The following is a 23,539-nucleotide window of genomic DNA, read 5'->3' as shown; positions in this document are numbered from 1 at the left end:
TAGAAGTTATCTATTATCTACCCTGAAGGACTGGCATTTTATTTTTATTTTTGAGCCCATTGTACTTTGGCGGTGTTTGTAGCTGTACGTTGATGTCTCTTGTTTTCTGTTCCATGCCCTTCTCCTATTGTGATCTCTTTCCTTTTCAGCTCCCACCTCCCCTACCTTAGAGCTGTCCGTACCACTTTGCTTTGAGATCATCTTGAGAGAAAACAGGGTTTTTGGATTCCATTCCCCGAAGGTACCGTGGCAAAATCTGCCAAGAATGGTTCACTGTGAAGGGAAGGGAGAAAGAGCAAGTGAACAAATTGAGTCAGTACTGCCCTTACTAAATCTGTGTCTCCACTGCACTTTTCAGTTAGTAAAGCAAGCAGCTAGGATTCTATAGGTGTAAAGAGTGACCCTGATGCTGTTCTATATACAGCAACATCTAACTGCTCAGCAGGAATGGAGCGCACCGAGGAGCAGGCCTTGACTGTAATGGAGGCATGTTAGTTCTGAGGTTTATTTTACAGACCCAGGTTTCATAGTTGCTTAAAGTCTCTCCAATTTTGGTCTCTACCTCAGTTTCTGGTATAAATTAAGTTTACAAAAATTACCTGGTTTTACAATAAAAATATGCTGGTGCACGAATATTACCTACATATAGCCAGACCAATCAATGTCAAAATAAGCACATTTGTATGTTAAACAGTTCTTCTAATCTATTACTTATTTCTTTTTCACAAACAGTATACTTTTTTTTCTCCTGGAAATACAGCTTCTTTATTAATATATATTTCTTGAAGCAGATTCATCTTCCTTTCAAATCCTCCCCCATCACAATGAAATCTGATTTAGCAAGTGCGTGACTGATCCTCTAACTGATTTCAACTCAGCTAATATATTTAAAATTGCAGTATATTTGTATTCTGAGTCAGTCTTTGTACTTTAGTAACCGATAATATAGAGCCAAATCCTGAGGTCTTTAGAACAATGGGAACGTGCCAGTCAAACTGAATGATAGGACCTTAGGATTTCCCCAGTGATAGCATAAATGGTAATTAACACATTCAATCTTTTCGCTAACATTTAAATGAAGCTATTTCAAATTTAATTTATTTTTGTTCCCTCTTTTAATTCTTTTATTTTTCCTCCTCTACAGCTGATAACTATCAGCTATACCTTTTACAGGTGAAGATCCAGAAATCTGGAGCTTACATGCAAATGGTGAAATACCACAATTTGTGGACTCCATGAATATGCATTACTTACAATTTATGCATATTCTTCATTATTATTTTATCACAAAAAGCAGTTTTCTCTACTCCTGCTTCCTCCCCACAATGTTAGTTGCTCTGATACAGTGATAGGCAAGCTATAAAAATCAATAAAATAAATAATTTTTCTAGACGTTTAGGTACGTTTTAGGCCCTTGTGCAACTGAAGCACAAATACAAGTTCAGCACAAATTAAATGTTTGGGTTTATGATTTTAAAAATATTTATTTACTAACAACCTGATGGAGTCTCATTATCAGAAATGTCAGCAGCCACTAAGAGGGGAGGGAAGTGAGGCGCCCAAACAGTCTCAGCTAAAGTCAGGAAAATGCCACATAACTCCATTAATGTTACAGACCCAACTACCCGACTCCCTGAGAGCGGGCATCTCCAGGCCCCACCATATCTTGCTCTCCCCTCTTCTATCCACCTTTGAAAGCTCCCTCTTTGCTGTATTCAGTGGAGTGCAAGGCACTCAGCCCTCAATGCGCTCAGTTTCTGTGGTCTGCGTGGGGTTGAGACACTCTACCCACACTCATCTAGTCCAGCCACAGACCTAAGCAACCTAGTTGAGACTGCTGATACAAGGGTAGAGGATCCAACCCCCGCTTCCTAATTAAGTCTGACTTTCAATCAGGAACTGAGGAGAAAGCACACAAGTCAGGGTCTCTTGGGGAAAATGGGAGGCTTAAAAGGTTTGAACACAATACCTAAGCATAAGAATGGCCAACATGGGTCTGACCCAATGGTCCATCTAGCCCAATATCCTGTTTTCTGACAGTGGCCAATGCCAGATGCTTCAAAGGGAATGAACATAAGAGGGCAATTATTGAGTGATCCACCCCGTCATCCAGTCCCAGCTTCTGGCAATCAAAGGCTTAGGGACACCCAGAACATGGGACTGCATCCCTGACCAACTTGGCTTATAGCCATTGATGGACTTATACTCCATGAACTTATCTAGTTCTTTTTTGAATCCATTTATAGTTCTGGCCTTCACAACATCCCCTGTCAATAAGTTCCACAGGTTGACTGTGCATTGTGTGAAGTACATCCTTTTGTTTATTTTAGATCTGCTGAATATTAATTTCTTAGGGTGACCCCTGGTTCTTCTGTTATGTGAAGGGATAAATAACACTTCCTTATCCACTTTCTCCACACTATTTATGATTTTATAGACCTCTATCATATCCCCTCTAAGTTATCTCTTTTCCTAGCTGAATAGTTCCAGTCTTTTTAATCTCATACGGAAGCTGTTCCATTCCCCTAATCATTTTTGTTGCCCTTCTCTGTACCTTTTCCAGTTCTTTTTTTTGTTGTTGAGAAGGGCCAACCAGAACTGCATGCATTATTCAAGGTGTGGGCATGCCATGGATTTTTATATTGGCATTATGATCTACCCCTTTCCTAATAGTTCCTAACATTCTGTTAGCTTTTTTGCACATTGAGCGGATATTTTCAGGGAACTGTCCATGATGATTTCAAGATCTTTCTTGAGCGGTAACAGCTAATTTAGACTCCATCATTTTGTATGTATGGGTGGTATTGTTTTCCAGTGTGCATTACTTTGCATTCATCAACACTGAATTTCATCTGCCATTTGGTTGCCTACTCACCCAATTTTGTGAGATCTCTTTGCTCCGTAGTCAGCTTTGGACTTAACACCAGTGCTGCTGGTGGCCTGCGTGTGTGGTTTTGCACAATGAAAACATTGACTGTCTGTTAATCTGGAATTTCAGAACTGCTACCAAAGGGGTTGACTGTGCCATACTAAGCGGCAAAGCAGAACCCCACTAATCCCAGTGGTGCGCCAGGAGTTTTCAGAGCTTGCAGGCACCCAGCACTAGGCTACATGCCAGTACTACACACCTTTATGGGATGAATCTTAGTCTGCCCTAGAACTGTCGCTGGTGCATAGGAGGGGGAACAGAACCTTGTCCCTGCCATCAGCCTGCTTCTTTCTTCTATTTGAGGGCTGTTCGGTGCCCCAGGGACAGAAGGTCAGAGCACTCTCTCTGCCTCTGAGAACTACATAATCATCCTCTACACTACAGTTCCTAATATCTGTATATTTGCTGCATGAATCTCATCCTTGGTATCCATAGTAGGTCTTTCTATTGATTTCAGTGGGCATTCAGGCCCTTTATATTTCCATAGTACTAGAATGCTGTTTGCACGAAAGGCTCTCTGAAAAATAATGTTGGATTGTAATCAATCATTTTTTTTAACGCTTTAAATGTACAAAAAGAGTCTGAAACATAGCACATATGTATCCTTCTGTATCCTATCTATATCTATATCCATATCTATATCTATATCTATATATATAGCACTTTAATACAGACAGAATTTAATGTTTTTTGGTGGGAGAGCAGAAATATCACCTGAACTGTGATCATGACTGCCAGGTTTTAACTAGTAAATTGACGTTTATTGTAACATATTGTAAATAATGGCCAGTTCATCGCAATAGTGATACTTGCTACTGTGTCTGCATTGCTACAAGGAAGATTGCAAAATCAAAATCATTCTACATGAAGACAAATTTTTCAAAATATAATTTTGATCTGGTGGTCAATAACTGACATTTATTTGTTTAAAAGAAGCACATATAGGGCCACATATTCTCCTGCTTCCTTTGCACTGTTCAGGTGGCTCCAATGGGATAGAAAGCAGCTACGTTTGGCAAGCTGAGTAGGAGGGAGCTTTCAGCTGGCCAGGCGCAGAGCTGGCATACCTAATCCCTCTGCCAGTCCCAAAATGTGGCACTGGAGTAGGGTGCTGAGAATGGATGATGAGTGATTGTATCTGAGTGCACTGCACTCTAGTTTATAGTTCCTTGAGGACGGCTGTCAGCTGATGGAGTTTGGAGTGGCCCTGTCGCTAGGTTAAACTCAACAGGGCTGTGCCCCAGCCAGAGCATCAGGGTGCTACAAGCTGACTCCTAACAGCTTCCTTCATCCCCAACCTCGTGTTCACCCTCCTCTTCTTTGTTAAACTCTCAATGCATTTTATCTTAAAGTATCATGTAAGATTTTTGTATCTTACTAAGTGTCTGTACAGTGCTAAGCACTGTGGAGACCTGACCAAAGCTGGGGCCTCTAGGGGTTACCGGGAATATAATTAATCATCCATCCATACCTCTATAGCTGTTTTGATGGCAGAATGTAGAGTGATTATTACCCAACTGAAAGAGGAATACATTCTGAAATGTAAACAATTGAATTTCTTCTTGTATTTTGAGTGTCTGATTTGTTCTTTTTTCCTTCTCAATATGGTTGGTGACATCCTGGCCCAGGGTTGTGTTAGTGATTTTTTTGGCATTGGCAGACTCATGTAATACTGAAAATCAAAATCAAAAGCTTTTATTTAAAAATAATCACTGCCCCATCCTGAATGTCGGCAAATATGAATTTCAGCATCTATAATCTTTAAAGTAAGGCAAACCTCCCATAAAACCATAAGTTGTATTATCATCATTTAATAAAATAATCCTTCTTGAGCAGTTTATTTTCTTTAATTATGCTAATCCTTATTTAAGAGAATATAATTCTACTGGTAATGCACTGAAAAGCTGCAGAGTAGACACGTACATAAAATGCCTGTACCTAGCCTTAAAGTGGAAATATTATGCAAATACATGGCAATATACAGTGCATTCTCTGTCTCTTCATTTTTTGAGTATAAACAAAATGTATATGAATTCTTCTATGCCTATTCTTTTTTTAGGTCCAGAGGAAATAGAATTCAAGTGTCCCCTGAATCATATTACTTGCATCGGTACAAACAGATGTATTCACTTGTCCCAACTCTGCAATGGTGTATATGACTGTTCAGATGGGTATGATGAAGGAGTACATTGTCGGGGTAAGTGAATATGTTGGGGAAAAATTTCCACCAACTTCAGGTCCTTAAAAGTGCATTGTTTTAAAGTGTGAGTTCAAAGTGATTCAGTAAACTTCTTCTTTTAACCATATGTATTTAAAATAAGTATGTACGTTATTATATTTAGTATACATTTCAAAGCCAGCTTTTTAAAAAAAATGTTTATTTTGAAAGAACCGAGGGTAAAAATACCTACAGGCTTTCTAGCATTTTTCTTTAAAAATTACAAAGTTTGTATGAAAGAGTTGTTTGCACCAAAAGAAGTATGAACAAACCTCTTCTTCGGAGTATAGAAAATAGGTAACACTTGTTTGCCACAAATCCCTTTTCCCCTAAAACGCTGTTGTTTAAAAAAGTCAAAAACAATTGGAAACAATATGGAAAGAATTTGACACTTTTAGTGTGTTATGACATGAGGTTTTTCCAATCAAAATCATTTTCCTTTCAGATTTTGTTTTCATAAAGGTTAACACTATTTGATTTCATTTCACTTTCATATTCAAATAATCTTACAATTCAAAGGGTGAGTTTGTCTTAATTCTATCTATAAGGAATTCATAAATAATACTCATGAAATCTAAATGCCCCACCTCACCCCCCGCAAAAAACCTTGCTCAAACAAAAGTAAACATCATGGGTCATCATCTGATCTAAATGAATATAGTTGAATTGTTGTAAACCGAACTATGCAGTTTTAGAGTAGCTGAGGATATGGTGCATAGGATAGATCCTCTATTAACTGTATTTTCACAGTGAAAGGGATAAAGTGTCAAACATAAAGTGTCTGTTTCTGTAGTCCTCATTCGGCAAAACTCACTCTGATTTTGATAGATGTTTTGCCTGTGTGTTGACTTTAGGATTGGTCCTGGACAGAGTAATGAACAAATGAAATCAGCGAAAGCATCTCTGGGGCACACTGAAGCTTTCTAAGTTACAAATAAGTACTACATAGAAAAGAGCGTTTATCAGTTAATCACAATTAAAACATAATCCTCAATAGATGTATTTACATATTTAAACTACTCTGGACAGAGGATTAAAAAAACCTAATTCAAATAGTGGACAATGGTTTTTGTTCATTAGGAATTTAAAACCTTAAACGTAAGGGGATTAATAGTATAGTGGAACCAGGAGAGGAAGTGGATTAAAATTTAAGGCTTTACTTAAAGCATAAATTAAACAGGTTCTTTGTTTTCTCCAATTGTCATTTTGCAGGGCTAACCTGCGCTTTGAAATAATAGGAATAACTGCTTTGGGGACAGGTCTTTTTTATTTTCTGTTAAAATCACCTTTTTAAGGCTGATGTGGACTCCACCTTCTTATGTGATCACTAAATATTCTAATGTATGTGGTATTTTCCCAGTGGTAAATTTCTTGTGCTGTACATTTTATAAATATGACCTGACTTTAATAGCTCACTCTCAGAGTACAGTAAAGTTTAGGAAAATGTGCTGAGTATTGACAGTTGTTTTTAGCCCTAACTTGGATACACAAAAATGAATACTGTATGGTGAAGTGGTTATGTACTAAAAATTGAGTAAGAATTGATAGCCAAACTTCCAAATACAAAATCCCTAAATCCCTATTTAGAGTAGTCCTCCATTAATACTGCTGGGTAGCTATGCGCATAAATATTGATCTGAGTGGCAACTACCCATTTTGCACATATATAACTGATGTGAAAATATGTCCCTAAATTAAAGGGCACTTGTTTCCTCTATTAAAGTTAGAGACTGAAGAAATGAATCCAAAAAAGAAAAAGAAAAAAAATCTGACAACCAAATAATAAAAAAAAAAGGGGGGGTCACACTTTATTATGACAAGGACACTGTAATCACAGTGTAGTTATATTACCTTTATAGTAGAAATTCATTGCAGTTGCATGATTTGATACCTGTAACTACCACTAAATCATTCTCCATAAAGTTCACTATATGAAATAATTACTGGACAAATAACATGGAGTTAACATGCCTAGATTATAATAGTATAAATATTAAGGAGGACACCAAAGAGTAATCATGAATCAGTCATGATTAACCTTCTGCCTATATCAACTATTGTTTTTTTAAATACTGCATACTGTAACTGTAATTACTTACAGTACTTCTATTTTAAAGAGAAAATATTATTTCTTCATGGCACTGGCAAAAGAGACTCTTATCTGCATTTCGTGTTAATTAATGAAATTGTTAATCACTTCATCAGGAAGGTAATGGAGAAATCTTAAATACTGATCTCAAACACTGCACATGTTCTACAGAAGTGGCTGCATTAACCTGATAAGTTACTTAGGATAGCATATCACCATGTGTGTGCATATGCATGTGTCGATATACATTCATATATGGAGAATGTGAACATACATGGTGAAGGGCGTTCTCTAAACTGATGTGCCCTTTCCAAAGACAGGACTTATCTCTTGGAGACTGAAAACTTCTCATAATGCACTAAGAACTAATAGAATTCAAGCATTCAATAACTAGAACTATTCAAAATGCTTTCTCTAAATTTTGCATTCTTATGTTAATTCATTATATTAACAACTCAGATGGACATATACAGGGCAGGGTGCTTTCATCAGGCAAGGAAAAATATGATTATATCTGCAGTGTGAAATGGGTAATTCATGTGAATTTTGAATAAAGTGGTAGTAGATGCAATGCTGTTACAGGCACATATGCTTTCCCCCCCGGGGAGCGTAATGCATAAATTCAGATTTTTGTGGCAATAGAGAATAAAAATGGTTTTATTATATATGATTATTTTTCAGTGTTCTTTGGAGTTGAGGGGTATATTTGATTTGCTAAAATTAATTCTTCAAGAGCTGTACCCTATGTGTATTCCACATGTGGATATGCCTGTGCACCATGCACCTGAGACTAGAGGGCATAAGGGGAGGTGCAGTCTGACTCCCTCTCCAGTTCCTTCTTACCACCTCATGTCCTGAATCTGTGTTGAGCTAGCCTCACAGCCTCTTAATTTCTGTAAATATAACCATATATAGTTTGCTAGTATTTTATAGTATTTTACATAGTTAGTATAGCTTAGCTTTCCCCACCCTGGGGACCCTCTCCATCCCTCCTTTTGGGAGTAGGCCTATGCCCAGAAGTCCTGGATTTAAAAACTGCATCTCCTACCCTTGCTCCTTCTCAATCAGTGACAATCACCAGTGCTGTTTTCACTGCCTTGGGGGGAGATATCTCTCTGCCAAGTGCAGTATCTGTTACTCCTTTCCACCCTGGATCTGAGAGGGACAAGAGCTCCTATTGAGGAAGCAGTTCAAGGAGAAAGCCAGGAGATCCCAATCAGATCCAAGCCAGAGGGACCCCTCTCTACAGCAGCCGCAGTCCTTGAGCAGTGTGCCTCCAAACACGAACTCTGGAGTAGAGGCCAGATCAGATAAAACTAAAGATCTATGATCTTAGGCTTCTCATGAGAAGCTTAAGGGGCACTCTCTCAGACAAACAAACAGATCCCCCTCTGAGCCTGCTTCCAGGATAAGGGATCCCTCCCAACTCCTTGCAAGTTGGGCACACAGTTCTTAGGTCTGCCTAAGCTTCTCAGCCATGAAGGGAAAGGGGGCAGGAGAAGCTACACAAGTATCTCTAGCATGTCGCAGGACCGACATCCACCAGTACCAACCAAGAGCTCCAGATGGGACTCTCCCTCTCTAATGGTACCAACCCCGCCAACTGTTAAGTTTGTTGTGGTACTGGATCAGGTGGAACCAACAGCCATGTCCCCTCATGCTCAGGGATGGACTGAGGCATATTCTACACCAGAGAGAACTTAGTCCTCCCGGACCCACAATCCCCTCTACTTTCAGGCTCAGATCTTCTGAAAGACATCTAAACCACAGAGGAGGACACCTTCTCAAGGAGGAGGTGGCAGCATTAGTCCCCTAGACTATCTGTGAGTCAAGGCTTGCTTCCTTCCAGCGACAATGGCACTGGTCTTCTAGTTGGCTGAATCCGACAAACTATCATCTCCCTAACCCAGGGTTTTTAGAGTTTCTTGGACCTGTCCTCTGCCCAAGCAAGGTTAAACTCCAAGAGATAGCTGGTACCTAATGCAACCATCACACCCACCAACCAGCCTTCAACCATTCATACTTTCATTACAAGGGTCTATGGGATCATTATGAATGAGACCCCTGGTCCATGTGCTCTACCATAGAATCACATCATCCCTCTTCTCTTAGGCAACAGCAACTGGTGCTGCAGGTGTACACAGAGGAAAAAGATGATGAGCTGGATCCATCAGTAACAGTGGTACTGATAGGGGTATCATCTTTGTCACCTGATAAGGCAATTACCCCATCTTTCACCATCCCCATCCAACAACCATGGGTTTTATGAAGAACTATTGCAGAGGGTGGTGGCAGAACTTCAGATTCCATTAGAAGAAGTTGAAGATATGCAGTAAAAGTTCTTGGATATCCTGCAAGGCACACAATCAGGTAGCTCGCCCATAAGTGAGGCCATTATAGAACCAACTAAAGTGCTATGGATATACTGGCAACATTTACCTGTATCACTTAAAGTGTTGAGAAATGTTACTTTGTGCCTGTGAAAGGGGCAGAATTCTTATTCACTCACCTTAGCCCCGACTCCCTAGTAGTACAAGCAGCCATGGAAACATCCAGAAGATTCGTGATGACAAACCATAAGTCATACTCATCACACCCACCTGGCCCATACAATTCTGGTTTCCAGACCTTCTACTGATAGCAGCCCATCATCCCATCAGCATCCAACTCTTCCCACCAACTCAGGAGAATGGCAGGATCAGACATCCCAACCAAGACTCTTCACATCATGACTTGCTATTTGGATGGGTGTCAGACCTAGAGCATTCATGTTTGGAGGCTGTTCAAGCTATTCTTAATCACAGCAGAAAAGATTCTACCAGAAAATGTAATAAATGGATTTCTTTACCTGGACAAAGCAGACCCATGTATCACTAGGTCCAGCAGGTATTCCTGCTATTTTAGACCACCTTCTCATTCTCAAGATGTCAGGTCTTTCTATTAGCTTGCTGCAGTTCCACCTAGCACCAGTCAGTGCATTTCACCCTCCAGTATTCTATTTTTATTCGCCTGGTAACAGCCAGCTTCCTTAAAGGCTCTTAACAGGACCTTCCCACCAGTAGTGGAGCCAATGCGGGGGGATCTCATTCTCGTACTTTCAACATGTACTGAACCTCCTTTCAAACCTTTGGTCATGTGCTCAATGTCTCATCTGTCTATGAAGGTCACCTTTCTGCTTGTCATTTTGTCCGCCAAGAAGGTGTGTGAGCTGGGGGCTGACTGTCCAGACACTCCATTTCATAAAGAGAATGCTATCCCTTCATCTTCATCTGAAATTCATCCAGAAGGTAATTTCTGAGTTCCGCATAAACCTATCAAATCACTTACCGCTATTCTTCCTGAAGCCTCATGTCTCTAGCGAGGAGAGGAGACTGCATCCTCTCAACATTAGACTAGCATTGGTTTTCTACCTGCAAAGAATGAAACCATTTAGAAAACCACCTAGCCCATTTGTTGTTATAGCAGAGCAAGCACAGGGATAGGCAATATCTGCTCAGACACTCTCTAAGTGGATTTCTGGTGGTATTCTCCTTTGCTATTAGTTGGTGCATCTCCCTCCCCCGGCAGGGAGAGGGCCCATTCCACTAGAGCACAGGTGACCTCAGTAACAACTCTTCAAGAAGTATCTGTGCTAGACATTTGTAAGGTGGTAACCTGGTGGGTCCAGGGACAGAATAGGCGCATGCATTGGTCATCTCCATTTTTCTGTATGCGTGTGAGACATGGACCCTTACGGCCGAACTTGAAGGGAAAGTACAGGTAGTAGAGAGGAGATGCTTCCATAAAATCCTGGGTATCTCCTACTTCGACCACATCATTAATGAAGAGGTCTGTAATATCATCACCCAATGTGCTGGATCATATGAAGGCCTCCTGACAACCGTGAAGAAGTGCAAGCTGAAGTGGTATGGCCATATAACAAGATCATCTGGCCTATCCAAGATCATCTTCCATGGGACAGTACAGGGAAGCGAAGAAGAGGTAGACAGGAGAAGAGATGGATTGGCAACAAAAGAGTGGACGGGAATGGACTTCATGGGGACTCAAGCAGTTGACACACAATTGTCAGGGGTGGAGACAATTGGTTGATTGGTCATTGGGGCACCATCATTGATGAGCAATGTGGTTATGGGTGGTGATGGTGATGATGATGATGATGAAGAACCTGGAGTTACAGCCACACTTTCACACAGCATGTTTTGATCTAATCCTCTTCTGCTGATGTAGTGTTACAGACATCTATACCTCCTGCATCCTTGTGCACCCCTCCTATCTGAGTATTGTTTGATTGCTGCCAACATGTAGAATACACACAGGGATCAGCACTCAAAGAAGAAATGGAGGTTACCTAGCTGTAATTGGAATTTCTTTGAGATGTGTGGTATTTATCTATATTCCACTACCTGGTCTCCTTCCCTTCTGCTTTGGATCGTGACTGGATTTATGGTAGAGAAGGAAGTGGAGAGGCTGTTAGTCCATACCTCCCCTTATACCCACAGTTCTGAATATGAGGAGATCCAGGGTGAAAGCATGGACTAACTGACACTATTTGCATGATTTTGTGGTCTCAGGTGCATGGCATGCATGCACACCCACAGATACAGTTAGGGGCCACTCAGCTCAAAGAACTTCCAGTTACAGCTAAGTAATCTCCATTTATAGACTGGGACTATCTGAAAATCACAATGTACAATGGTCATAAGAATCTGGATTTGTCATGTGCCCATTGTATCTATTAATTGATAACTATTTCTTAAGAGCATAGAGTACTCAGTATGGAGGGTATGTGCATAAGCAAAGGCTCAGAGCAACTGATAGTCTATAATTTATAAAATAAGCTATTTCAAAATTAGTCTTAGAAACACAATTGCTTTCTTTAACAAGGTTCTTCACATTCATTTTAACGTCCGAAGGACTGATCTGCCCCACTCACATCTCCTTTAGGCCACTTTTAAAATTTTTCCATGCAGTGAGCTAGGAATTCCTCTACTGATGAGGAATCCCCAGGTGGCATAAAGTTGACAGAGGTGACTGTAAGCCACACTCCCCCTCTTCCCCCCCCCCCCCGAATCTATCTCTGTCCATGCTATTAGTGGACCTAGGCAGGGTGTACTGTGCTCCACTAATCCCCAGTAGGGGGCTGTTACAACTAGAGCAGTCCTTGTACTGCTTCATCTTGCCTCCGCATCTGATTTTGAGGTGTTTTTCTAGTCAGACTGAAAACACAAATGTCTTTTGAGGTTGATCAACCACTTGGTCGTCTTATTCCTTTGATAAATACCAATAATGGGCTTAGTGCTTTTCAACACACAGATATCAATAGTGCTTCCTATTATGGACATAAAATAGCCCACTGGAATGGGAAAAAAATATTTTTGTTGGTCAAATTTAAAAATTTCACTAGTTAAATTTCTTGGCAAAAGTGGAAGAAGTGGGTCTTATGGAGATGAGATGAGGGAAGTTTTAGGACAACACAGTCCTATGCATAGGACAATATGGAAGAAGGTCCCAAGATGGGAGAAGGAAAAAATGGAGATATTGATGCTGTCGCTGTTACTGGAACAAAAGCTGTGAAGAAAAATGTAAGGCATGAGATCTGTAGTGTAGGCCAAGTCACGGTTGTTCAGGAGTTTGAATTTCTACCTTTGGAGTTAATAGATATGGAAGTTTGGGATACACATGGGATTCCATTCTCCCAAGCGTTTTTTTTATTTATTATTTATTTATTTACATCACAGTAGCACCTATGTCTAGTTATTGAACAAACCCATAACTAAAATGTGGTTGCTGCTCCACAGAGCTTGCAGTCTAAGTAGTGTATATATGCATAACTTAGACATCTCTGCTTTCATTTCTCTGAATTTTGGTACACAATGCAGTCTGTGGAAAATAAAACTGAGTACACAAGAATTAAAACTTGTTAGTATCTAGGGCCATACAACCCATAACAAATCTTAAAACGTAGGGGGAAGAGCTATAAGCCTGGTGCTGAGAGCTGGAAAGCTATGGAAGTTGAGAGAGTACTGGATTAGTTTGAGAGGAAAAAGGTAGCTTTACTCTGTGGGAGCTTGTCAGAAGGTTGGTCAGGCACTTGTCTTTTGAGGTGTTAATGGTGACATAAGGGGATAGTCCCAAAAGGTTTGAAGAAAGTTCAGAGAAGTATCCAAAGTTTTCTTAACTGAACCTCCAAACCTTTTAAGTTTTGACTTTCTCTAGAAGTTCAGAATTCTTTGGAACACTGCTCACATGAATTCCCTTTACTTGAACAGTAAAGATGAGTTCAGTGCAAACAAGAAGTGTGCAAGTGTGGGTTAATTATAGGTAAGGCACATGTAGCCCAAAGGAAGGTGTGTTGTATTCTGTCCATCAGTCTAATATCTTTAGAAAACAAGACTGATATAACTAAAAAAGAGTATAGCACACAAAATGAGTCATCACTAACAATAACTTAGACACAGAAACAATCACCCTTTTATCAATAGCCATTTCTTCTTCTTTGGTTTGCATTGTTAAGTACGTTTGTTAGAAAAATATCTGTGTTGCCTTATTTCATACAACTAATCTCTATTTTTATCTGTTCCTGAAAACCAAAGTACTTGAAAGTGTTCCTTTTAAAATGTAGTTGTCTGAAATATAGCACAAAGTATATAGCATAAACTCTCAAATTCTAAACCCTGACCATATCTGACTATGGGAAGTACAGTACTAAGCTGGGTTCAGATATAAGTTAGTTATACAGCATCCTTTTTTCCCAATTAAGGTTTTAGTACCAATTAAGTTCTGTATAAGCTCAAAGTGACTGGCATGAGTTTGGTGCTCTCCAAAACTCAGGGGAACTTCAAAAGAAGAGACCACTGGAATGCTGAATGCTATTTTTTCGTCTCTTTGATTGTATTGTTCAAGGTGATTTTTCTTTGTTCTTTTTTCATTTTAAATGATATCTTTTAAGGTTTTTTTTTTTTAAAAAAAGGAAGGAAGAAAACGGAAGGTGAATATCATGATAGTCCTAGTGGCCTTTTTCTCTGTGTTGGATTTCTTGTCATATGTTCTGACTTAGTAGGGAACCTATTATTCACATGGCTACAGAAGTGACTTAGGTTCTCTAATCTCTACATCTAAGCAGTTTTTTTTATAAAACAATATTTATATTATCTGTAACATAAAAAGTTGAAGAAAATGTAATATGTCTATACTGGGGAGACAGTCTATCTCTGATTTGTCATCCGAGTAAAACAAATATTCTACAGAAAGTAAATTCGTCTGCTTTTTCCCTTGGCCAGTCTGCAATTACAAAAATAAAATGAATAGTTACCTTAAAGTTGATTGAAAACCTGAAAACATAGCAGTAAAAGTCACTAAATATCCTTAAACCCACTTCAAAGGACCTCAAAGCGCAAGCTGTATTTTAGAAACCGTGATCATAGAGGGCTATCGAAGAGACAAAATAATATGATGAATATGGTGAAGCACTGGAATGGGTTACCTAGGGAGGTGGTGGGATCTCCATCCTTAGAGGTTTTTAAGGCCCAGCTTGACAAAACCCTGGCTGGGATGATTTAGTTGGTGTTGGTCCTGCTTTGAGCAGGGGATTGGACTAGATGACCTCCTGAGGTCTCTTTCAGCGCTAATATTCTATGATTCTGAGAGGCACAGAAAATAATACACCGAAGGCACTAAATACACAAATACTGGATACACAAAAAATGTAAAGTATATTACATAGTAATTGCCATTATACTGTTACAGGTAGATCTGTCTTAAGTATCAGGAATACTGCTGGAACGCTTTCTATCATGCAAAACTAACTTGCAGTGGCAAAACAGTCAGGTTTTCTGAGTGATCTCTTTTTCTGTTTCTATGTACAGTTTTCCAGTTCAGGTATATGAGTATGAAAGAGAGAAAATGCGCGCACACATTTACTGTATTTAGAATAATTTGTTTAAGACTTAAGGTGCTACGTTCTATATCGCCAAAGCTATAATGGCGAACTGCATGTTGTGCATATTATGTTATATTGGGGCTGATGTGGAATGCTGGTGGTGATGTGTGGGTTATAATTAACAAAGAAACAAAAAAGAAATAGTTTCAATAAAGTGTTTGAAACACAGTTACAGATGTTAAAGCCACAGCTGCACTGGCGGGGGAAGAAGATACACTGCTTGAGAGACAGTGGCTGGAGATATTTTGCTTGGACAGGAGAGATGTTGGCATAATGCTACTAGAGGTGGGGAGCACACTTTGGCTGTGTGCTTAGTCTCATCTAAAGCCCATTGAAGTCATTGGAAGTCTTTCCCATGATTTCCTTGGCCATTGATTCAGGCCTTAGAAAAGGTATATCTTATGCTCTTTCCCAGCTCCTATGTTCTGCTGGTTGCTAGTGTACAGGATGGCGAAGCCATGGCCAAACCTCCAATCCACCCAGTCAAGTCACTTCTGGATTGTTGAATGTTACCAGGATTTCTCCTCATGCATTCAGGGAGTGCAAGCAGTACTGATTGAGTGGGTAAGGATGGCTTCCTGTTCTCTCTCCTGCCCAGCATACCTGAGCTTGGTCAGTAATAATTTGGCTCTTGAACTGTTATACAATCTAGCTTTTTGTACTGTATGTTTCCCTGTGTGAAGCACTGAATATTTTAAAATTGGATTTAAGTTTGGCTCACATTGCAGCTAGTCACAACTACAAGAAAGCCACAAGTAGTACAACCCTCTGTCACCTGCAAAACGACAAACAGGGTAATACTCTGTATTATTATCAATAGGTTAAAGCCCTGAGCATTTAAAGCTGCAAAGCTGACTCCTTAAACTGTCAGATAATCTGGCTCACTCAGTCCAAATTCAGTTGAAATTGCAGAATCAGATGCATCACATTCTGACTTATTTTATTCATGGTACTAAGTAACTTAAAATATCTTTTAATAGTTTACTATCAATCAAGAAATCCTGAGGGAGATCGCAAAAGACCAGTTGAGGTCACTTGAGGGGGAATGGTTTTTTTTTTCCAAATAAGAGGAAATTCAGTTGAATGCAATTTAGATCTGATAGCGCCCTCGTGAGATTTTGGATATTTTGGATTCTTGTGAAACACAATGTGTGGATGTGAAATTTAACCTTTGGCCAGTAAATTATATAAAGACAAACTCTAGAGCATTTAGCATAGAAAATAGGCAAAAAAAATTGGCCAAATAATTACTACAACTTCATTTTTGTAGCAGTGTTTAAGCAGAGTATTAATTTTGTGTTCAGGCTATTCTTTCTGATATTGCCATCCAATGAAGTTTAATGATATTACTGAATCACTCTCACAGCACTGAAGCTTTTTAAATGGTGTTCACCAGAGGGTAAAATATAAAGTTGAGAATTTGTGTGTTTCCCTTCCTGATCACCTATGGATTTGTATTACATACAAAAACTAAGTGGGTCAGAAATAGAAATACACCTCTACCCCGATATAACACTGTCCTCAGGAGCCAAAAAATCTTACCGCGTTATAGGTGAAACCGCGTTCTATTGAACTTGCTTTGATCCGCCGGAGTGCGCAGCCCTGCCCCCCCCCCCCCCCCCCGCTCCCCCGGAGCACTGCTTTACTGCATTATATCCAAATTCGTGTTATATCGGGTCGCGTTATATTGGGGTAGAGGGGTATTCCCTAATTCACTTTCTCATTGGAGATGGTAGTTCCGCCTGGCAAAGAAATCTTTGCTTATTTGCTATGGCTGACAAACGTAATGTTGGCTGCCCATTAGGTTTGTGAAGAACAGCAAGTCCAACATCAGACAGTTGAACCGCTGAGCCACCAGGAAATGTAAAGCTGCTCTAAACAAACCAGTGGAGCTACTGAAACCATATAGTAACATTCAGAAAGAGTCTCTGTGCCATCACATCTTGTTTTTAATTGAACTTTTGTGCATGAGAGATGAGGCTTGAGTGTAAGAAAGAGGAGGAACGAAAGTTCATGGATTGAACCTCAAAAGAACACTTCTACTGCACTGTTGGATGAAGTGTAGTGACCCCATTCAAGCTCAGGGAACCTGCATCACAATCTCTGCAAGACATCTATGTATTTTGTAGAAAGCCTGCAAAATCCTACATGATCCCACAAAGTCCACAAATTGAACCACTGGGATCCAAAACATTTTAGTTCATAGCTTTGTATTTCAATGCTGTGTTGTTTCTTGAGCAACGGAGAAGCTAGTACAGGAAAAAAGGAGATTGTAGCAAGGTTGGGGGTAGGGGTCTTAGATTAATCTGCACTCTATGAATTTAACATTTTAGATCTTGACTGTGATCAGCCAAGGGAGAGGAAAGAAAAGACTTTGCTTAAGACAACAATAAAACTAGTAAGTGCAGTTCTTCCTGAAGATTTGGTTTGTGTGTTGTTTTATCTGCTGCTCCAAATTTGCAAGAGAAAATACATTTTGTATGCATATACAATAGTACAATATGGTTATTTTTCTTGTTCTTTTGACATTTTTTTGTTATCCATCTGAGACCAATCAAGGAGAGAGAAATGAGTGGAAGTTTTATATGTATGCACAAGATGTAAAAACAATGTAATAAATAGCTCTTTATTGCAAAATAAAATGTATTAGACGGTGATACTGGAGTATACTATGACCCATTCATCACAAGAGAATGCTTCCAATGGCAGTAGGACCAAATTCATACTCCAGAAATAAAAACAGGATTAGTAATTATATCCACAGTCAATAACCTCCGCCAACAGTGTGGATTGCTGTTGATCTTTCTTGTTTTGTTATTATGTGCCCTCTTATCCCAACAATCAGCTATTCAGTTTATTGTGTACTTTACCATCTTGCCCACCTTTTCCCATAGAAAAGTGTCATGCAGTCCATAGAAATTAGAGAGGTCATTCAGTCTGTCCCCCTGTCAAGAGAAAGAAGTCATGAGCTTGAAGATTTAATAACTTACTATTGCAAAACCCTGCTGTGGTGAAGCAAATTAAAGCTAGTTGGCAGGAGTATATAGAAGTGAAAGATGTTTGAGGGATTTAATTTCATCCCAGCTTTTATGGGATGCCTCTAAAGAAGTTTTTAGGGCCAAAGTAATAGGTATAGCAACTGCTAAATTGAAAGAGAAAAAATGCTATAAAGAAGGAATTGGAGACAGGGATCAGGAGGATTGAGAAGTTAGATGTATACGAGAAAGAAAAGGGGAAATTCTTAATCTAATATGGGCAATAGGAGAACTGAGAAGTATATTAAAAGAAAAAACGTGTTGAATATACAGCTTGGAAGGTGCCTGATTTTTTCAGAAAAGCAATAAGACTGATTGGCTCGTGAGACAAGATAGCTGTGGGCTATGTGCCAAGTTAAATATAGAAATTAAAAGTGTATGTTCCACAATATTGCTAAAAATACATCACGCTATATCTTCAAGTAATATAAATCCTCATATGGCCCAGTATGTTAATGTATTGTAATTTATTATCTATGGAAACATGCTTGAATGATCAATGCTGCCCCTTCTTCCTCTGTCATTGTTTTAGGTTTAAATTGCAGCTTTTTTTTCTCTTTTTTTTTTTTAAGCATGTTCCTAGGACAAAGAGAATGGTGTAAATATGCAAAAACAAATGTTAGTCAATTGTGGTCTCCCTGAAAACCAAAGGTAAAAGAACGCTGGTCCGGTCCGGTATGGTGTAGTGGTAAGAAAGTGCCGACCGTACCCACTGGGCCACTAATGGGGGGCAAAAGAGGCAGCTGCCCCGGGGCTACGGCGGCAATTTAAAGGGCCCGGGGCTCCCGGCCACCGCTGCCGCTACTGCTACCGCTGAAGGGCTGGCTGGGGGATTTTGGCCTGCCCCTTCTGCTTGAGACCCCCTCCCCTTCCGGAGGCCCAGAGCTGCCCCCTTCCACCTTTCCCAGGACCCCGGCCACCCAGCGTACTGATAAGTCATTTAAGTTACTTTCACCCCTGCTGAAAACACATACCTGTTGAAGGACACTTGTTTTGCTAAAATCAGTTGTAGGTCAGAAAGCATCAACACAAAAGTATTAAACTTCCATACTTTTTATAGACATCACTGAGTCCATAAAAGGGTGTTCTACCAATGTTTGAGCTATATACTGTACCATTCTTCTTCACCTTCTGAACAATCAGCTAGAACAGATAAGATGAAAGGTGATAACTCAAACGTTTTATGATATTTCTATTAATCCACTGCCCAGTAAATATTTCTCAAAACACATAACGAAATACAGTAGAACCATATTTTTCAAAGTTATAATAATCCCACGGGACTAGATGGTAGTAAATCAGAGATATATAAGCCCTATCAGCAGGGCTACATGAGGCTGTTAGAAGAATGTCATGGAATGACCTGAAGACGGCTTTACTTTAGATTACTCTCCAGGGATTTAGGTCTAGTGCTATTGACTGTTACCTGGACCCTTTGACAGCCATGCTAAATTGCAAAATGAAAAGCCCTTTAAAATGTTAAATACAGTAATACTGAAGATGAGGCTTTATTCTGTTCATGAAAGCTGCTATTTAATTATCTGAACAGGTTAGACCTTAATCATATTTATTTTGTTCTATGTGGGCCTGTCCCCAAAAGAAATTCGGCACAGTACTTTTTAGGGTAATTTTATGGTGATAAATATGCTTTGGGGTAATCAACTGTAACAGGGTTGCAGGATCCGTAATGCTGCAAAGGGAATCCAGACTCTTCTGTTGACCCACCCTACAAGCCAGAATTATAACCCTGGAAAAATCTGCCTAGTAACTCCCATTGATTCATTGCAACAGATACAGCTTGTTAACTTTCCTCTGGATATAGGGGAGATGGGTGTGGCCCTCTCAAACGTTTGAGGCTTTGTTTGTAGAAGGGATGGAATGTCACCTGTACCAGCCAGGATTCTTCTGATCATTCTTTTCAGCACTTTAAGGATATACAATAACATCTTAAATGATAAGTGTGCAATAAGAATTAAATATTAATCAATATTTATCTTTACTAAATAACCAAGAGAAATTATGTTTTGTAAGAAAAAATGGGGTTCTTCGAGTGCTGGGCCCTATGTGTATTCCACATGTGGATACGCATGTGCTCCATGGGCCTGAGACCAGAGATTTGTATCCAGTAGCATCTGTTGGTCCGTGCTTGCGCAGTTGTCATTGTGCTCTTAACAAAGGGCATGAAGGGTGGCCCCAATCTGAGTTGGAATCCACTGTGTCCATTACAATCATCCTTTCCTTTCAGAATCTGTAAATCTATATTGTAAATAGTTGTAGTGAGCTTGGTCATAGTGTTTTTTATAGGTAGTATAGTTTGTCTAGTTCCTCCCTGCTTCAGAAAGCTTCTCCCCACAGAGAAGGACTATGCCCAAAGTTTCAGAACTATATCCCCTGATCTTGTTCCTTCTCCATCAGCAGTGAACACCAGCACTACCTTGGCTTCCTCGAGGAGTCTCATAATTACCGCCCAGTGCAGCATCTCCTGCTCCTTCCGACCCTTAGCCCAGGATAGATGAGAGCTCCATCTGTGGAAATCTCTCATGGAGAAGGCAATAAAATTCCAGTTCCAAGCTGGGAAGACCCCCCTGTACAGCAGCCTCAGATGGTGAGCAACACCAGTCTGAGCATGAGTTCTGGAGTATAGGCCAAAACTGTTAAGCCTAAGAAACCCTCTCACAAGAGTAGGGGACATGATCACGGATATAAGGAGAGATCCCAGTCCAGATCTGCATCTAGGAAAAAAGGTCCTTTCCCATCTCGGTCTAAGTGGGGTGAATCATCACCTGACACTCCGTATAAATCTTCCATTCAAGAAGAGAAGGCATGAAGGAAAAAGGATCTGATGGTACCAGCTTTGGTTCCATCTCACAGGCTGGAAGATTGGTACCAGCCTTTTCCCACTGGGAATTTCATATTGGACCCCAATTTGATGGTTCCAGCACATTCTGAGTGGGATCCTGCAAGTACCAGGTGTTTGGATGCACCGGATCCAAAGGTCCTGACCTCTAGGACCACTTGAACTCCGTAAAGGACTAAACCCTTTACCTCAACAGTGGATAGTCTCGCCTTACCCTATCTGCAATCTTGTATTCTAGAAGTTCTGGTTTCCTTAGAGATGTTTCAATACCAGAAGAAACTACCTTGGGGAGAAGAAGATCCTCTCCTACCATGTTCACAGGCTCGAGCATTCTTCCTCCGGTACTGCTGGTGGAATGGAAACCTACCTTCTCATTAGACAAATCTGATGTTCCAGGCGATCCTTTCCCCCCCAAAGGAGGCAAACCCAGATAGATCCTATAGAAGGTCTTGGAGCCACCCCCCTCCTGGTTATGATTACACAGGGGACCATTAATACCCAATGCTTTGGGCCTCCCGCCCCCAGCTGAGCTCCATGGGATCTGTATACTAGTCACCCTGGATCTATGCAGGAATCACACCGGCTCTCTTCTCCCAGTTGATACCAATCGGCTCCATAGGAATCTGTGGAGGACAAAGACGATATGGTCCAGATGGTTCTGAGAGGTGTCTCATCCTCCTCACATGATGAGGCAATTGTTCCATCATCCCCTTCACCACCTGATGACCACAGGCAGTACCAGGAGCTTTTGCAGAGGAAGTAGTTGAGGTTCACATCTCTCTTGAGGAGGTCCACAACACTTAGCATAGTCTATTGTACATCATGCAACCCTCTGCCCAGTGAATGAGGCCATTTTGGAACCAGCCACGACGGTTTGGCATAGCCCTGCCTCCTGTGCCCCTTCCTCAAAAAGGGCTGAAAATGCTATTTTTGCCAGCTAAAGGTGCAGAGTTCTTATAACCCACTCAGTGCCCAATTCAGTGGTGCAGGCAGCTACAGAGAAGTCCAGGATACAGCACCCCAAGACTACTCCTATTGTCAAGGGCACTAAACACCTGGATCATCAACCAACCTGTAATACAGAATTGCTAACTACCAGGCTCTATTAGCAAAGCACGCTTTCACAAATTGTTCCAAATTTGTGGGATTGACAGGCAAGCTTTCCTAAAACAGGGATTGATTCCAAGCCCTCATCAATGAGGACAGGCAAGTTGTTAAAACATCACTCCATGTGGCAGTGGATGCAGTCAATACTGAATCTAAAGCCATCACCACAGTAATAGTTATGAGAAATGAATCATGGCTTCATTCATTAGGTTTCCCCAGGGAAGTCCGGAATACCATCAAGGACTTGACCTTTGATGAGTCTAATCTCTTCAAGTGAGAAGATCTGCTCCCTGGGCATTTACACCTCAGCCCCAAAGAGAGAAACCACAAATATAACTTCTTATCCTTTCTTAAACCTTGCACTTCTACATCTAGGGAATTAAGTAATGTATAAATAGCTTAAAAATCTGTTTTTTGGGTGTGTTGTTTTTTTTTGCCATAAATTCTAAAGAATGTCATAAATACGTCAAGGAGGTAAACCTGGAACACAAGAGTGTCACAAGTAGAGCTATGTCAAGTTAATATCATACAGTGATATGAAGATAACTTTGCTCTTGACATTTTGAGGAATATCTTTCTGGCCTTGCACTCATATTCACAAAACACACTTCATATTTAATTCTAAACAGATTTCTAGAATTCATTATGTTCTGTCTGGAGATTTCAATCTTCTTGTCTCTACCAAAACCTGACAGAGCCAAGAAAGAGAAAATTATCAGCTCTATCTTTATTTGTTTGAGGCACAAGCGTGAGATCTGTAGTGTGAATAATCTGCAAAATGAATAAGTAAAATTATTAGCCATATGAAATGGAGAGAGAGAGAAGGAAAGACGAACAGCAGAATGACTGGGAGAAAGGAGAAGGTGAGGAAGAAGACAAGGGGAAGTATACTGTAAATAGATAAGAAAAAGAAAAGATACAGGCACTGACCTGAGAATTAGGAAAAAAGGAGTAAAAGACATGGAGGTGGGCCAATAAGCATATGATTGTAAGATATGGTCCTTATGTGAGGGCTAGTAAAGTATCTAATGTGGAGTAAGCTTGTTTGAGTACATATGGATTCCAACCAGTGGAAATGTTGCACTTCCACTGCACTCATTGGGACGGCAGCAGACAACCCATACATGCTGCTGTACTCTGGTGATTCCCAGCTAATGCAGCAGATCCACTCATCCCCCTCCCCTATTTCAGCCAATTGTAAGTTAGAGTAGCCCTAATGCTACTCTGAAATCTATGCTGGGGTGAACCAACGCTAGCTGGCCCCACGATTCGGTAAATGGATCACATAAAGGTGGCTTAAAGACACTTTTGCCTCTCATTATCCCTTTCTGGTTTTGTGCAGGTTGTTTGGGCCTAAGGTTATGG

The 23,539-nt window shown here is 40.2% G+C and overlaps 1 protein-coding gene across 1 annotated transcript in view; it reads left to right on the top strand.

The window, feature by feature from the left end:
* LRP1B (LDL receptor related protein 1B) overlaps window positions 1-23,539 on the top strand; it is a 1,070,902-nt gene that overhangs the window by 163,975 nt on the left and 883,388 nt on the right. Inside the window, exon 3 of the mRNA XM_065413676.1 lies at window positions 4,989-5,126. Within this exon, the coding sequence (XP_065269748.1) occupies window positions 4,989-5,126 (138 nt within the window). The remainder of the gene's footprint in view (window positions 1-4,988; window positions 5,127-23,539) is intronic.

This window comes from Emys orbicularis, chromosome 11 (assembly GCF_028017835.1).
Source record: "Emys orbicularis isolate rEmyOrb1 chromosome 11, rEmyOrb1.hap1, whole genome shotgun sequence".
Classification (NCBI taxonomy): domain Eukaryota; kingdom Metazoa; phylum Chordata; order Testudines; family Emydidae; genus Emys; species Emys orbicularis.
Note: the sequence above shows the minus strand (reverse complement) of the source record. Positions and strands in the feature narration are given on the sequence as shown.